The sequence below is a fragment of the Aureobasidium subglaciale genome (assembly GCF_000721755.1).
Source record: "Aureobasidium subglaciale EXF-2481 unplaced genomic scaffold scaffold_15, whole genome shotgun sequence".
In the NCBI taxonomy this organism is placed as follows: Eukaryota; Fungi; Ascomycota; class Dothideomycetes; order Dothideales; family Saccotheciaceae; genus Aureobasidium; species Aureobasidium subglaciale.
The window spans coordinates 315,757-330,165 of record NW_013566980.1 but is presented as its reverse complement, the minus strand read 5'-3'; the positions used below and the strand labels follow the sequence as shown (position 1 = coordinate 330,165).

The window sequence follows — 14,409 nt, the reverse complement described above, 5'->3', positions numbered from 1 at the left end:
TCAATCACCCCACCACCGATTGCCCCCCATGACGCTCTACTACAGTCTCGTCTTCGGCCTTCTCGTCTTCGAGATGGTCGTCTTCATGTCGCTCATCATCCCCATGCCCTTCACCTGGAAGCGCAAGCTCCTGACCTTCATCTCCGAGAGTCCTGTCATAGCAAAGCTGCAGTACTGGATCAAGGTGCGTTGGCCCGTCGGGTCCAGACAAGCCCCGTGCTCAATTCTTACTCACACGCCCGCCAGATCACTTTTGTCTTCATCCTGATCCTGTTCGTCGACAGTGTCAACCGCGTCTACCGCGTCCAGCTCGAGCTGGCCACAGCCAACAAGGCCAACAATGGCGCCGGGTAAGCTATCTTTACCCCTCTGCAAAGCTCGATATCCCCCCGCTAACTCACTCACTCAGTGCTGCTGCTGTTGGAGGTATCGAACGCATGGAGATCCAGGCTCGCAAGTTCTACTCGCAACGCAACATGTACCTCTGCGGCTTCACCCTCTTCCTCTCTTTGATCCTCAACCGCACCTACGGCATGATCCTCGAGGTCCTCCGTCTTGAGCTTGAGAATAGACAGATGAAGGGCATCGACAAGCCCAAGGACGGCAAGCTCAACGAATCCAGCAGCATCGGCGAAGTTGGCCGTCTGAAGAAGGAGCTTGCTGCCAAGGACCGTGACATTGAGACTCTCAAGAAGCAGGCTCAAGGTCTCTCTACCGAGTACAACCGTCTTGGTGACCAGGTCTCTGGCACCTCTGACAGCACCCCCAAGAAGGACCGATAAACATGTCGTCCCAGATCCCGACACTGTCAAAGCCTCAAAAGCTCTCTTCACTTCTGCTCATCTAGCATTCCATCAGAGCCAAGGCATATGCCTAAAAGAAACTATCACGGGCACCAGGCCAAGATGAATTCTTTGTTGTATACGATAGCATGCAGTCCATAGCTCTACAGACCAATTGTCTGTCAATATGATTTTTGCTCCGAACTGCAACTCATGTCACGCGACCCAGATTCTGATGTCTTCTACTCTTCGTGACCTTGCACACTGCTTGTCATAACTGGAGTCCTTCTACTACAAGATCACATCTTTTCTGACAACCTGTCCTGCCTAGTTTTCATAACATTCTCGTAGAATAGTCGTATGTTTTTGTGCACTCGGAGACCACATCATAACTCGTACAGCTCGAGTCTTAATCGAAATCGGATCATGCTCGCAATATCGTCAGATCAGGCACTCATGATCTTGACGAATTCATCATCTTCTGGATGTTAGTCAATCGGCTCGTAATCTGGCTCTGAACCACTCACAATCAATGTTCCCATCGCCGTTGGCATCCGCTTCCTTGATCATCTCATCAATTTCCGAGTCGGAGAGAGTCTCACCAATACTCCTCATGACGTTTCTCAGCTCCTCGGCAGAGATTGTTCCGCTGCCGTCTCTATCGAACACGGCGAATGCTGCTCTCAACTCTGAATCGCTGTCTGATTGTTGAACCTTGCGGCCCATCATGGACAAAAATTCATCAAACTCGATCGAGCCGGAGCCATCCTTGTCAATCTCGTTGAGGATATCTTCGAGTTCGGTTTGAGATGGCTCCTGGCCGAGAGAGCGCATTACTTCGCCCAGTTCGTCGACTGTGATGTTGCCGTTTCCATCCTTGTCCTAAAGAGCGGGTGACTGTCAGTCTGTAATTCTCTGCTACATCATAAGACTCCCGTCTTTCTGGTCTGAAAGATGGTGTTGGAATACTTACAAAGACATTGAAGACTTCCTTGAGCTCCTGGATTTGCTCTGCTGTAAGGTTCTCCGCCTGCCGGACATATACGTTAGCTGGTTCTGCAGCCTTCAGGTTGTTTGTGAGTCTGGCCAAACTGCTAATTCTCGCGGTCCGGCTAGAATCCCATCTGATGACATACCATGCTAGGTCTTCTCTGGTGGCCCGACATCTCTGCTGTTCTGTATGATAAGCTCTCGGGAGACCGGAGATGTCGTACTGTGTTGGTGAAAGACGAATGGATTTCGGTTGTTGATAGATGCTGTTGGTTGTTGACTGCCTTGTTGTTTCAAAAGAAGGGGGCAGATTGTTTCGACTTTGTGGTCTTTTTCGTGTGCTTCAAGGGTCTTTCTGGATCCTTGGTTCTAGAGCGTCACATCACATGCTTGCTTTTTGCGGCCCTTTGCCCAAATTGCGCCTTGCCGCTTTTGGAAGTGGGGTCAGAGGATCTTAATATACCTTCTCGTGCTTTATTTTATCTTCATCTGTTGTGAACCTATGGTGTCTGCATACGAGTCTGCTCTCTGGCGGGTTTCTGGCGGGTTCCTTGTCGACCTGTTGGTGTGTGACATGTTGGTGCGTGTTGGTTGGTGTCAATGTCCTCGACATTCAGGGGCTAGACATGGTTTAGGTGAGCATGTGGGTCAAAGTTCTTGAAAAGACGTCATCACATGAGAACAGAGCATGCTTTCGTTATTTTACAAGAGGTGCAAATATTCCACGATGATATACGGAGATCAAATTCGCTATTATCTGCTGATCAAAGGTCAGACTTGGACGCTGCACAGAGACAGGGTGGTGGGCTCAACATTCGAGATGCTTATGTCATTTCTAACGTATATCAACTGCACAGTAGACGAATTGCGCGACAATTCGTTACCAGACTCTTGGTCTACTTTTGCGGCTTGGTGCAGATAGCGCAATAACACTTACCAAGCAAGGAGGCAGACCAATTATGCTGATGGATTTGTCGACTATGCAGTGGGAGACAAGTCAGAGGAAACACACTGGATAATCGCCATCCCCAAGTCAGAGCCGTGTACGTGGATGATGTTTTCTCATTTTTTTTAGTCCTGTAAGCAATACGGGGGCTATCTTCTTCCTCCCTGACTGGCCTTCATCAGCTCTGTCCATGCACTTTCATACCCTCTCTTCACCTCCCTGTAGCTAACGACGAAGCAGTTTTGCTCATCCCTGCTGACTAACATTATCTTCTCCTCACTACCAGCGTCCAACTTGTTCAAACATGTTAAGATGTGTCCGAGATCAAGAACAGGCCGGCCATCCGCATCGATTTGATGGAAAACATAGTCGCGGAACAGCTTGAGGTAATAACGTTCTCCGGTCTCGGACCAGGCAGAAGATGTGTGGTTCAAAGTGTGAGGAGCAGCAGGCTGGTTCGGGTTTGCAGAGCTAGACGTTAGAGTCGCCTCTGGGCGCTCAAGAATCATATTCAGCTTGGTGAGTAAACGAACGAGCCGTGCATTCTCAAGTTCACGGGATAAGTTACTCGTCAGCGAGTCTGCTTCGTGTAAACTGGCGTCGAAAGTGAGTGTTATTTGTGACGACATGAGTGAAAGGAAGTTGTCAATGTTGTGGTCAGAAGTTGAGGTCGACACTGCAGAAGCCGGGGAGCCCGCAGGCGCCTGAGTGGGTGTCGTTGGTGTTCCTGGAGTGAGAAGCCAGGTAACTACTTCACGCATCTTCTCGCTGTAAGCCCGACCAACATGCTCGAGCGATTTCTGCGTGTTGTGATGAGCCGTAGGGTTCTTGTTGGCTATGCAGAGGATCAAGCGGCCCATCTGTAGCAAGTCGTCTTGTTGGAGCTCCGAAATGCTGCGACCCTGTTCGTATTGGGTAATGTCGAGAATACCACAAGCGTTGAGTCGCAGTCGACTCTTGGAGGTAACCAAGATCTTCTGAGGGGTCATTAGACGTGCGGCAAGGCCTATAGAGTGTATGGCCTTGATAGCGGACGCCAACTGAACAATGTAGCCCCACAATTCGTGATCTGTGACAAAGCTTCCTGGAGATCGTGCCAGGTTGACGCCTGGATTCCTCGAGTTGGGGGTAAAGATCTTGTCAGCCACAGTCTGCGCAAGAGGATGATAGTCGGTGACAACTATTAGCGAACTGTCTCCGAATGCCCTAGTCGTGAAAGCATCATGAACAGTGACGACGTTTCCATTACTGATGCGTTTCCAGGTCTGTATGGCACGTATCGCGTTTTCGTCGGTCAGACGGAAGCCTAATGGTGCGATGTAAGCTTCCAATCGCTCTCACGTATTGTCTTCGACTTCTTACCTTCTAAGCGTCTCAGGGCATAGTTGTAACCGTCCTTGCTTGAAGTGGCCTTGTATACCCAACTTGGGTAGCCATATGCCGACGTAGACTTTTGGGCGTTCGTGTCGAGAGCCACTAGGGAGTGAAAGTGCTCTATGTGTTGAGGCAGGGCTGTATCTGTTATCAGTCAGCACTGTATATAAACACACTCAACGATGTTGTGTTACTCACTGGAGAAAGTTTGGAGAGATGCCTCGGATTTGCGTTGCATCTCTTCACGTAAGTGATCGGGGATGAATAGATCATGAGTTGTTCGCTGGTAAGCCATGAGATTCTCACGATGAGGCCCTAAAGGCGCGTAAAGGTGGTAGCTAAGCTGAATGCAGTCAGCACATGCTTACAAAAGGCTAAACCACAACGTACTGGATGGGCGAAGGCAGCGGCAGCAGAGAACATTGTACTCGCAGCCAGAGCGGAAGCATCTTGCGCGTAAGGGTTGATTTGCGGAGCGTGTGAAGTATCAGACATCTGGCCAGCGTTGCTTTGCATGGTGAACGGGTCAAAGGAGGCGAGATTGTTGCCGGATTGACCATTTTCGGCCTACACACAATACTGTCAGCACCGTACTATTTGGCAAGCATAGAGATGCCATGTGGGAATATCAAAGGGATCAAGACTTACTGCTTGAGGCACAAAGTTCTGTGGCACGAACTCTTGTATACCCCGCTGGGACCACTCTGTCGATGATTGTTTGGCTGCTGGTGCAGGTGCTGCTGCTGATTTGAATCAATAAATCAACACCGTATTGTGGTGACTTGGCTGGATCATACCAGTCAATTTAGGAGTGAAGATAGCTGCCGAGGCAGCCTTTGGTGAGATACCGAGAGTCTTCGCAGGCTGCACGCTGTTCGTGACTGGTGAAAGCGGCTTGAAAGAAGGTGAATCGACGTTCAAGAAGCGTTTGGCACTATGTAAATTGTGAGTTTTAGAGTAATCGTTGCACAAGTGCCTGACTGACATACCTTTCCGTCTGTTGATTAGATTTCGGAGGCAGATCATGATTGTAGGGACAGCCTAGACTGAATTAGAAACATGATCGTCCAAGACAAAGGAGCACGCTAAACTAACCATTGTTCTGTGCTCTACAACTGCCATATATGGTGATGTTCCTGCAAAGCACGTTCTTGGTATTTTCTGTGCTCGTGTCAGAACAGGTCATCAGCTGGGTCCAATGAAAACAGTCTAGAGTACATACCACGGCCTTTGGGTCGAGGGGACTGGTGCCTTCGTCGCATATCGCCTGGACTGCTAGTACCTGGTGCTGCCATGGTAATGAACGTGTTTTCGCCAATCGGTCTGGTTCGGTACAAGCTGCGAGTCCTTCAAAACCATTCGCGGATGTGAACAAGCTCACAGATGCGTTTGTTCCTGTTATAAGAGGACACAGAATATAGCCGGATGGAGGAGGCTTGAGACTCAAGCACAGAAAAGTGAAGAACGCTGACAACAGAAATTGAGGAAACGATGATAGAGCTGGAAAGGGGTTGTTGACGATTGACGATGGAACAGAAGGAATCGACGATAGCCTCTGGGTCAAGTCGAGAGCAAAATAAATACGCAGTCTATGCATGAATTATGTCAGATTCGGCATGATGCAAGATGGCATATCAAGAAAGTGCAAACGATAGGCAGGAAGATTGCAGCTGTAGTATGGCAAGCCCAACGATGGGGTGTGCAATCTCCTATGCTTGATTTTGCACGTACCTAGAGGAATAAAACGACAGCCAACATGGTAGACACAAGGCAACGTGTACGCAATACAAGGTGACAACAGAAGTTCGATCTGATGTGACCGGATATGCACAAGCAACGGATGGTGAGAGCGAAGCCAATCGTTGGTTTGGGGAAGTATCGGTATGTGCCGGGCAGTCCTCAACAACAGCAAAGTGCTAGTCGGTCTAGGAGGTGTGTCTGCACCCACGCAGAAGGAGACGCAAAGAGCAGAACAGACAGGGCTTTGGAGTGCACCTGGGCTCAGACGAGATTGCGATATGGATGGAATTGAGAGCGTCGGGCGATGTGATCAGACGGAAGCAGGCCTCGCATTTCTCTGGAAGGCATGACGAGTCATGGCTAAGGCTGAGACAGCGGGGCCAAGCATGACAGACAACCTTGGTGTAAAGTGCGGGCAAGAAGTCGATGAGGGTAATGTCTGCAATAATAAATTTGCATCTTCTCAAGCAGCATCACAGGCCGTAGGGTACGACGACATGTCGGCACCCTCTTTGGATCTATCGCAGCTGTCCGAGGAGCAGCAAGTAGCGCTACAGCAGTTCACGTCGGTCACGGATCAGGAGCTCGATAGCGCTTTGCCATTGCTGCAGCGCTGCCAATGGAACGCCCAGGTATCGCCTGCTACGCCAGTCCGGGAGCGAGCGCGCAGTGGCTGACATGTCGAGTAGATAGCCATAACGCGCTTCTTCGACGGCGACAGTGATGTCGTCGACGTGCCTCCGCCGCAAGACTCTCGCCGTTCCGAGAACTTGGCCGCCAGTCTCGATGCCGCCGCCTTCAGCAGAAGCAGACCTACACCAAACGGACTGCAGCAGGCTCCCCGCGTAGTCCCTACACCGGAAAGCCAGTTGACCCAGCCGGCGCCGTTTGTGCTGCAGCTGCTGTTCTTTCCCTTCAACTTGACCTACACCATCTTCGCCCGTGTCTTCGGCGCTGTCGGCTACCTCTTTCCCGTCATACCTCGTCTCCTTCGCCGTCTCTTCCCACTCCAATCTGCTCGCCCGCGCAGCACAGATAGGCGTCCGCTGAATCCTCGCGACACGGCCTCTCGCTTCATCCGTGAGTTTGAAGAAGAACACAATGTAGAGCCAAACACGTTGCCCTTCTTCGACAACGGCTACGCCCAAGCCTTCGATCTGGCCAAAAGAGAATTGAAATATCTGCTGGTCGTCTTGCTATCCCCAGAGCACGACGACACCGCTCCTTTTGTTCGCGACACCCTTCTCTCCTCCGACGTGAAGCTCTTCTTGCAGAGCCATGCTTCTGACATGATCCTATGGGCGGGGAGTGTCCAGGATTCAGAGGCATACCAAGTTGCCAACGCTCTCAACGTCACAAAGTTTCCCTTTACTGGCCTGGTCGTGCATACCCCTTCCGTCTCATCCACTTCCATGTCCCTCATTGCTCGCCTCGCCGGCCCACTTCCCCCGTCCGAATTCCTTGCCAAGATGCAGGATGCCATGCAGAAGCGTGATCAAGAGCTGGAAGGCGCAAGGAGACAGCGATCCGAACATCAGGCCTCACGATCTCTGAGAGAAGAGCAGAATAGTGCCTACGAGCGATCCTTAGCTCAAGACAGAGAGAGAGCTCGTCAAAGAAAGGAGGCCGAAGCCGCTCGTGAAAAGGCCGAGCGTGAAGAAAGGGAACGAGCAGAGGCCAAAGCACGCAAAGCACAAAACCTCTCGCAATGGAGAAAGTGGCGCGTCCAATCACTACCACAAGAGCCTGCCTCTACAGCCAGCGATGCGGTGCGTATAAGTATCAGAATGCCCTCGGGCGATAGAGTAATACGCAAGTTTGGCGCAGAAGCCCAGCTCGAAGAGTTATATGCATTCGTCGAATGCTATGGCAACATGCAGGGTGACGAGTCTGAATCAGAAAAGGCCGTCTCCGAGCCTCCTGACTACACGCATGAGTACGACTTCCAATTAGTCTCACCCATGCCCCGCGAGGTGTACGGCCTTGATCAGGGCGGTACAATGAAGTCTCGTGTTGGGAGAAGCGCAAATCTGATTGTGGAGAAGTTAATCGATGAGAACGACGACGATGTGGACGAGGAGGAGAGCTCCGTATAGACATAGAGCAAACCAGAGCCCTTTGGCCATCAAACGACGGTCAATATGTATGTGAATACGTGCAAGCTTTTGGTTGTTGATATGCAATATATATTCTTGTATTTTCGTCTTGCTATCCTTCGCCCTCGTGAGTATCGTAAATCTGTCTCTCAGCCCTCAATTTCTCTAATCGCTGTCACAGTAGCGGCTTCGTTCGACGCCTTCTTCTGCATCGTCTCTGTGACTCCAGTCTGGCTGGATGTTTCGCTGTCAAGATGCTTTGTTGAGGTCTTCATCAACGGCCAGCGACCGTGTTGCTCCTTGAAGCGCATTGATACGAAGGCGATGATCACCGCAATCCAGTAAAAGTTGTAGGAAAGCACAGAGCCATAAGTCGCAGAATTCTGCCAACCCAAGATGGCGTTGAAGATACCCCAGCCTGAGGTGTTGATCTCTGGATTGAAACGGTTGACGTGCCAGACAGACTTGGTGATGTCGTAAGATCCGGGTCCACTGCCAACCTCGGAAGCATCACCACCGATGAGCTTACCCCATGCATTGTTTTCGAAGAACCAAATTGCTTTGGAAAAGAGACCAGCAGCAACGAGGTAGAGAACACAGGTTGAGACAATCAGGAAGATCTGTAGAGATGCCAAGTTGCCACCACGGTAGATCAGATATCCGATGAGGCATCCAGCGGCGAGGCCACTGATGACAGCGAGAGGAAACGAGGTGGCCGGCAGACCCAGCGACACGCCTCCGATGAACACAACAGCTTCGAGACCCTCTCTCATAACGGTGATGAAAGGAAGCATGAACATGGCGTATTTCTCTGCGAACCGTTTGAACCGAGTGGTCGCTTTGCCCTTGTGTTGATCCTTTTCTTCAAGGGCCTTTGCCAACTTGACTCTCCACTTGGTCTGTAGCTTTGATACTCTTAGGAGAGCGGCTCCCATGATCGAAATGATGATCGATGCGATCAAGCCAAACACACCCTCCCAGATGTCTTCGGTAGCAGAGAAGTGGTTTTTGCCTCGAGTGTACGTTAGAGTCTGTAGACTGATCAATGCTGCAAATAAACTCACCAAGTCCATAGAATACTCCGATGAATGTACCGCCGATGATCAGACAGACCACCAACCCAAGTCCAATTCCCCACCAGACCTGAGCTTTCAGTTTCTTGTAGACGACTGGATCATGCTCGGGACCGAGAGTCTGCTTCAGGAACGACAGCAAGACGGACACGATAATACTACATTCGAGACATTCTCTGAAGCAGATGAAAAAGACTGTGCTAATTTCAGTATATTATCTATTGTTCTCAAGATGGGCTTTGTACATACTAGGCACAGCAAAAACGTTGACGCCCATGGTCGCGATTGATGCTTCCAAGAAGAAATATAAGGATCAGATAGATTCAATCAAGATTGATCTGATTGAAAATATGAGAAGAGGGGAGGGCTGATCTGATAACGAAAACACTTCGCGACCTCGGCCACCAACGCTTCGTATTTCCCTCAGTCTGCTAGTGTTTTCCAGCATGGGAGCTAATGTGGTACGACCGGCGCCCTAGGGTCTAGCTAACTTTTCGTGGCGTTGCTGGCTTGCTCGTCTTCACGATCCTTCCAAAATCTGGCCGAAACCATAAAGGTGAAAAGTAGCGATGAATCATAGCAAACATTTGTTTGTGTCGAGTTCTGCATGCTATTGATCCAACCATCTTGTTTTCTATGAAGGAGACCAAACACAGAAATATGATAAGAGATCAGACCCTGGACTCCATCTTTCTTAATTCCAATCTATAACCAAGATTTCTTAGTCCAGAGCTTCGAGAGGCTTGGGCTGCCGCTACACACGGATCAGATAAGACGATCCGCTCACGGTGGGGCATGCTGAATCACCACGTTTTCACCAGCTCCCCAAACAACAAGAGTCACACGAGAGCATAGGCTTATCGTTACAATACGAGCTGACAAGTCACGTCTTTCGGCAAAGCTCGCAAGTGCTTGGTCAAGAGATACCACTTTTGAGCAGAGCCTTGATCTGAGGATACTCCTGCGGTGACATCTACAAGGTTACGCTTCGTCAAGGGTCTGTCGTAGTACGAGATACCCGGCCGGTGCAAAGGACGAAGTTTGTTCTGTCATAACCGCTACCAACACAAGGCCAGGGTCAGTTTATGAGCAGATTGCAGCCGTCAGAATTGGAGATATCGGGTGCTCTGTGAGGACGCATCCACTTGTAACAGCATCAGGGCCTTCTACTCGTAGCGACCGCACCATCGATGCGCTGTTGAAAGAAACAAGAGAGACCGGAATATCACGGAAGCATGTTCCACGAGGTACAACGCAAGGTTTGGTAACTCGAAAGTTGTGGCGTTCTAGCCCAACATCTCGCCCACCGGTGCCGCATCTCGTAAAAACTTCAGGGCTGCCAGGCCCCTCCATCTTATCAATCATGTCATCTGCCCGTCCTTCCACACCCAACTGAATTTCTCGTAGTTATCAGATCATCTTCAGCAATCTGCTGGCAAACCTATCACATTTGGACACCATGCCAGGCCGGATCACCTTTCTCTTGCTGGCTCTCACGCTGTTACTCACAGCATGCAGAGCTGCCATTGTTGAAAAACATTTCAATCTCACATGGGTCAACGCCAATCCTGACGGACTGCAAGAGAGAAAAGTCATCGGTGTCAACAACGCGTGGCCACTCCCTGTCTTGGACGTCAACAAGGGCGATCGTCTTATTGTCCATGTGTACAATGATCTGGAAACAACTACCTCTTCTATCCATTGGCATGGCCTCTTCCAAAATTCTACAAATGAAATGGACGGACCAAGTATGTTTACACAATGCCCAATAGTCCCTGGCGAATCCTTCACCTACGACTTTACCGTCGATCAGAGTGGCACCTATTGGTACCATTGCCACACAGATAACTGCTACCCTGACGGTGAGAGGCAAGCTCTCGTCGTTCACGATAGCGACGCTTGGTTTGCAGACCAGTACAAGGAAGAATTTGCGGTCACGGTCAGCGACTGGTACCACAACATGGTTGAGGATATCACTTTCCTGGACCTTTCCAAGTAAGTAAACCAGTTTTGTATCGGCTTTATCTATGATTATGTTTCTTCACCACGATCCACCGCACTAGACAATGGTCTACTCTAAGAAATTGTTCAGACTGGATCACAAATGTATCCCAATCTGAGCAAAGAGGACAGCGAAGGCTCCCAAGCACATCGAGTACTATGCTAACATGGATTGCTGCTCTAAGCCCGACTGGTGCGGAACCTATACCCGATTCTTTCCTTTTCAACGATACCATCAACACCAAGATATCGGTAGAGCCAAACACTACCTACCTTTTGAGGATCATCAACACTGGTGCATTCGTTGCTCAGTACTTTTACATCGAAGATCACAATTTCACAATCGTTGAGGTAGACGGTGTTTTCACAGAGCCTGAAGAGGCTTCAGTTTTATATGTTGCAGTGGCTCAACGGTATTCGGTCTTGTTCACAACGAAGGAATCTACTGCTCGTAACTACGGCCTTGTCACGATCGCTGATCAAGTGCTACTCGACGGTATTCCGGATACCCTAGTCCTAAACCAGACCAACTGGCTGCAGTACAACCCATCAGCCTCTTTCGACGCAGTCAACGTGACACTCAACATAGTGGACGAAAATCCTGGCTTTGACGACTATTCTTTAGTCCCATACGACAAAGAGCCTCTATTCGAGAACCCAACAAAAGTCATCAATCTGACGATTTCAATGGGTATTCTCGACAATGGCAAGCCGTACGCTTTCTTCAATGACCAGACCTACACTCGCCCCAAAGTCCCTAGCCTCTACACCGCTCTTACAGCCGGTGAAGAAGCAACCAATGAGGCTGTCTACGGCGAGTACACCAACTCTTTCGTGCTTAACCACCTTGAGGTTGTCGAAGTCGTTCTGACTAACAACGATGGAGGCAGTATGTTCTACCCTCTTTCCTTACGTTCTTTCTTCGCTGATCAATCGTGAAGGTCATCCATTCCATTATCACGGTCACAACTTCCAGGTCGTCAGTCGTTTCCCATCTTACGGCGAGGACTTCTACTCGCTATCTGACGATGTGAGCCCTAGCGCTTTTGATCCCAACAACCATACCGCTTTCCCCACGTACCCCATACGCCGCGATGTTGTGGTTGTTCCGCCCATGGGAAATGTTGTCCTCCGTTTCATTGCAGACAATCCTGGTGTTTGGGCCTTCCACTGTCATATCGACTGGCATATGCGGCAAGGCTTGGCTGCTACATTCATCGAGGCACCACTCGAGATGCAAAAAAGAATCAGTGTTCCTGACGATCACTTTGCCGCTTGCAAGGCTGCTGGAATCTCGTACGAAGGTAATGCCGCCGCCAACACCAAGGACTACCTAGACCTGAAGGGCCAAAACAAACCAGCACGTCCAGTCCCAGCAGGATTTGAAGCTCGAGGTATCGTAGCATTGGTCTTCAGTTGTATTGCAGCACTTGTAGGATTGGCGGCAATTGCCTGGTGAGTTTTTCAGATCCGCACTTCACAAGAACGTGGCACATGTGGCATTGGCTAACAAAGATTGACTTAGGTATGGAATGGCACCGCTCAGCTCTAGCGAGCAAGAAGCAGCCGAGCGCAAGGTCGCAGCCTCGATTGTTCAAACACACGATGAACAATGAACTAGAGAGACGTCGTTCACTAGTGTCTCGTGGAAGCGTATCAAGCTGGTGGGTGAGGAACGACTCATCTGGATAGCACTAGCAAGAGCAATTATCCAAAAAGCAGTCGATGTGTGGCCTCAACACCGCTGTGCGCATGACATGATCAAAGTCAAGGCCCTCATAGTCGGTATAGCATTGATTGAAGAAATTACAGAGTTGAGCTACGCTCGAGTTGACCTTCCATCTGACATCCTTGGTCGAACAAAGTGGACTCCGCATCGACATGTCAAACTGCCCGAGCGTGGCTAATGAAGAGCATTGACTACCTCTTATTAACATGCATGTGATCCAGTCAGTGTTTCTGGCGAAGATGGAATGGATTGAATGGGTCAACGTAGAACCTCTCAGTCCGGCAGTAATCGCATCGACGAGAGTGTTTACGAAATCGGAAACCAAGAACAAGGTCTTTGAAGCTTTACGTAGCTCCGCTCGATGTTAGACAAGATCCTTAACTCAAGGTCGTTCTCGCAATTTTGAAGCACAGCATGCCTGCAACGCGGAGTTTGACACGGTGGCAGCCGTAGGGAACCCGCAGTTTTGGTGGCATGAGATGAATTTGTGGTGTATCAAGCCTGAACACCAGACCCCATCAGTATAGCGACGTTTAGCGGTGAAAAGGACAGCCGTTAGATATTGCCGCATTTGAGAAACGCGACTATTGCTGCAGATCTGTAGCCATCAAATGCTTGACCACAGCGGGACCAAGTGTCCACCGTCAATTGGTGTACGTGTACGCGCATACACAAAGATCCGCGGATCGGATGATACCCCTATTGTGGCACGGCAAAAACAGCCCTTGATGCTCCGCCCTGAGTGCAAAGCACAGAGTCGTGTTCAAGTAGGAGCGTCTGTTGAAGATCTCGACAATCACCAGCAAGGCCTAAAGACAAAAAAAAAGAGGGGATGCAGACTGTTGTGGAGAAAGTGCAGGAGAGAAAGACAAGTTCGGCGACGGCGTGCGCCGTAAGGCATGAACTGGCGACAACAGTGGGCCTAGAAAGGATTTACATGGCTTGGCTTGGGCTCCGGTGGAAGAGACGGAGGGGTTTCGAGCAGTGAAGAGTCAAGAACAGAAAGGCGCGCGCCAGGTGATTCAATAGCAGGGAGCTGGCGGGCGGTGAAAGCGGACAGAGGGACAGGTGATTGTTTCTGGCGTCCAGTGCACGACCTGTCAATGGCCTAGTCCCTACATTGGTGTGCGACTGCGGTCAAGCAGAGTCTTGTGTTTCTTGTGCTCGGTGGAGCCGCTGCGGGCTCGAAGTTGCAGCAACGGCAGGTTTCAGAGCGGCATCCGAAGCCCTCGGGTCCCACCCCACCTTGGAGGCTTTTGAGCAACAGTCAACAAGCGTGAAGTAGCAAGTGTGCAGGCAGGAGTCGGACGAGACCCGCATGCTGCCTGCCAGAAAGAAGCATAATAGAGTTAGTTATCTAGACAATGGGTGTGCTGCAGCGAGCGAGCTCCTTCCTCATGCACAGTCGAGTCGTGCCTTGTTGACTTGTGATTGAGTACTGCACATAGCCGGCCGTGTCCTCTCACTTTGGCTTGCTCGGCGCAAATCTCGACTCGTCTCAGTGGTCTGGGCTGGTGCTCTTCGCTCGTCATTTGACATTTTGCTTCACCTTGCAACTTCCAATCTGGTACCTCCTGCGCACTGCATCCTTTTGACTCTCGACTCCGGCCCATAGCTTTTCGACAGCATCCCAACTATCTGATCTCCTGGCCTTCCGCTTTTCTCCACCGCCCACAGC

The 14,409-nt window shown here is 50.3% G+C and overlaps 6 protein-coding genes across 6 annotated transcripts; 3 read left to right on the top strand and 3 right to left on the bottom strand.

Moving 5' to 3' along the window:
- Positions 1-28: 28 nt before the first annotated feature.
- On the top strand, positions 29-782 carry AUEXF2481DRAFT_6420 (uncharacterized protein; the record flags this gene model as incomplete). Its single annotated transcript, XM_013486760.1, has 3 exons — positions 29-184; positions 247-350; positions 410-782. 3 exons carry the CDS (start codon positions 29-31, stop codon positions 780-782), a joined length of 633 nt encoding a protein of 210 aa, XP_013342214.1.
- Positions 783-1,228: 446 nt separating this feature from the next.
- Positions 1,229-1,948, bottom strand: AUEXF2481DRAFT_6419 (uncharacterized protein; the record flags this gene model as incomplete). The annotated part of the gene is made up of 4 exons (XM_013486759.1): positions 1,229-1,260; positions 1,310-1,664; positions 1,756-1,812; positions 1,919-1,948. The coding sequence occupies 4 exons, from the start codon at positions 1,946-1,948 to the stop codon at positions 1,229-1,231; spliced, it is 474 nt and encodes a 157-aa protein (XP_013342213.1).
- A 919-nt stretch (positions 1,949-2,867) lies between these two features.
- AUEXF2481DRAFT_6418 (uncharacterized protein) lies at positions 2,868-5,387 on the bottom strand (the record flags this gene model as incomplete). The annotated part of the gene is made up of 9 exons (XM_013486758.1): positions 2,868-4,024; positions 4,081-4,236; positions 4,291-4,435; positions 4,483-4,659; positions 4,741-4,835; positions 4,890-5,026; positions 5,082-5,133; positions 5,188-5,253; positions 5,315-5,387. 9 exons carry the CDS (start codon positions 5,385-5,387, stop codon positions 2,868-2,870), a joined length of 2,058 nt encoding a protein of 685 aa, XP_013342212.1.
- Positions 5,388-6,329: 942 nt separating this feature from the next.
- AUEXF2481DRAFT_6417 (uncharacterized protein) lies at positions 6,330-7,928 on the top strand (the record flags this gene model as incomplete). The annotated part of the gene is made up of 2 exons (XM_013486757.1): positions 6,330-6,464; positions 6,522-7,928. 2 exons carry the CDS (start codon positions 6,330-6,332, stop codon positions 7,926-7,928), a joined length of 1,542 nt encoding a protein of 513 aa, XP_013342211.1.
- A 149-nt stretch (positions 7,929-8,077) lies between these two features.
- Positions 8,078-9,278, bottom strand: AUEXF2481DRAFT_6416 (uncharacterized protein; the record flags this gene model as incomplete). The annotated part of the gene is made up of 3 exons (XM_013486756.1): positions 8,078-8,940; positions 8,993-9,196; positions 9,251-9,278. The coding sequence occupies 3 exons, from the start codon at positions 9,276-9,278 to the stop codon at positions 8,078-8,080; spliced, it is 1,095 nt and encodes a 364-aa protein (XP_013342210.1).
- Positions 9,279-10,460: 1,182 nt separating this feature from the next.
- AUEXF2481DRAFT_66988 (Ferroxidase) lies at positions 10,461-12,461 on the top strand (the record flags this gene model as incomplete). The annotated part of the gene is made up of 3 exons (XM_013486909.1): positions 10,461-10,996; positions 11,128-11,891; positions 11,944-12,461. 3 exons carry the CDS (start codon positions 10,461-10,463, stop codon positions 12,459-12,461), a joined length of 1,818 nt encoding a protein of 605 aa, XP_013342363.1.
- Between the last annotated feature and the right edge of the window lie 1,948 nt (positions 12,462-14,409).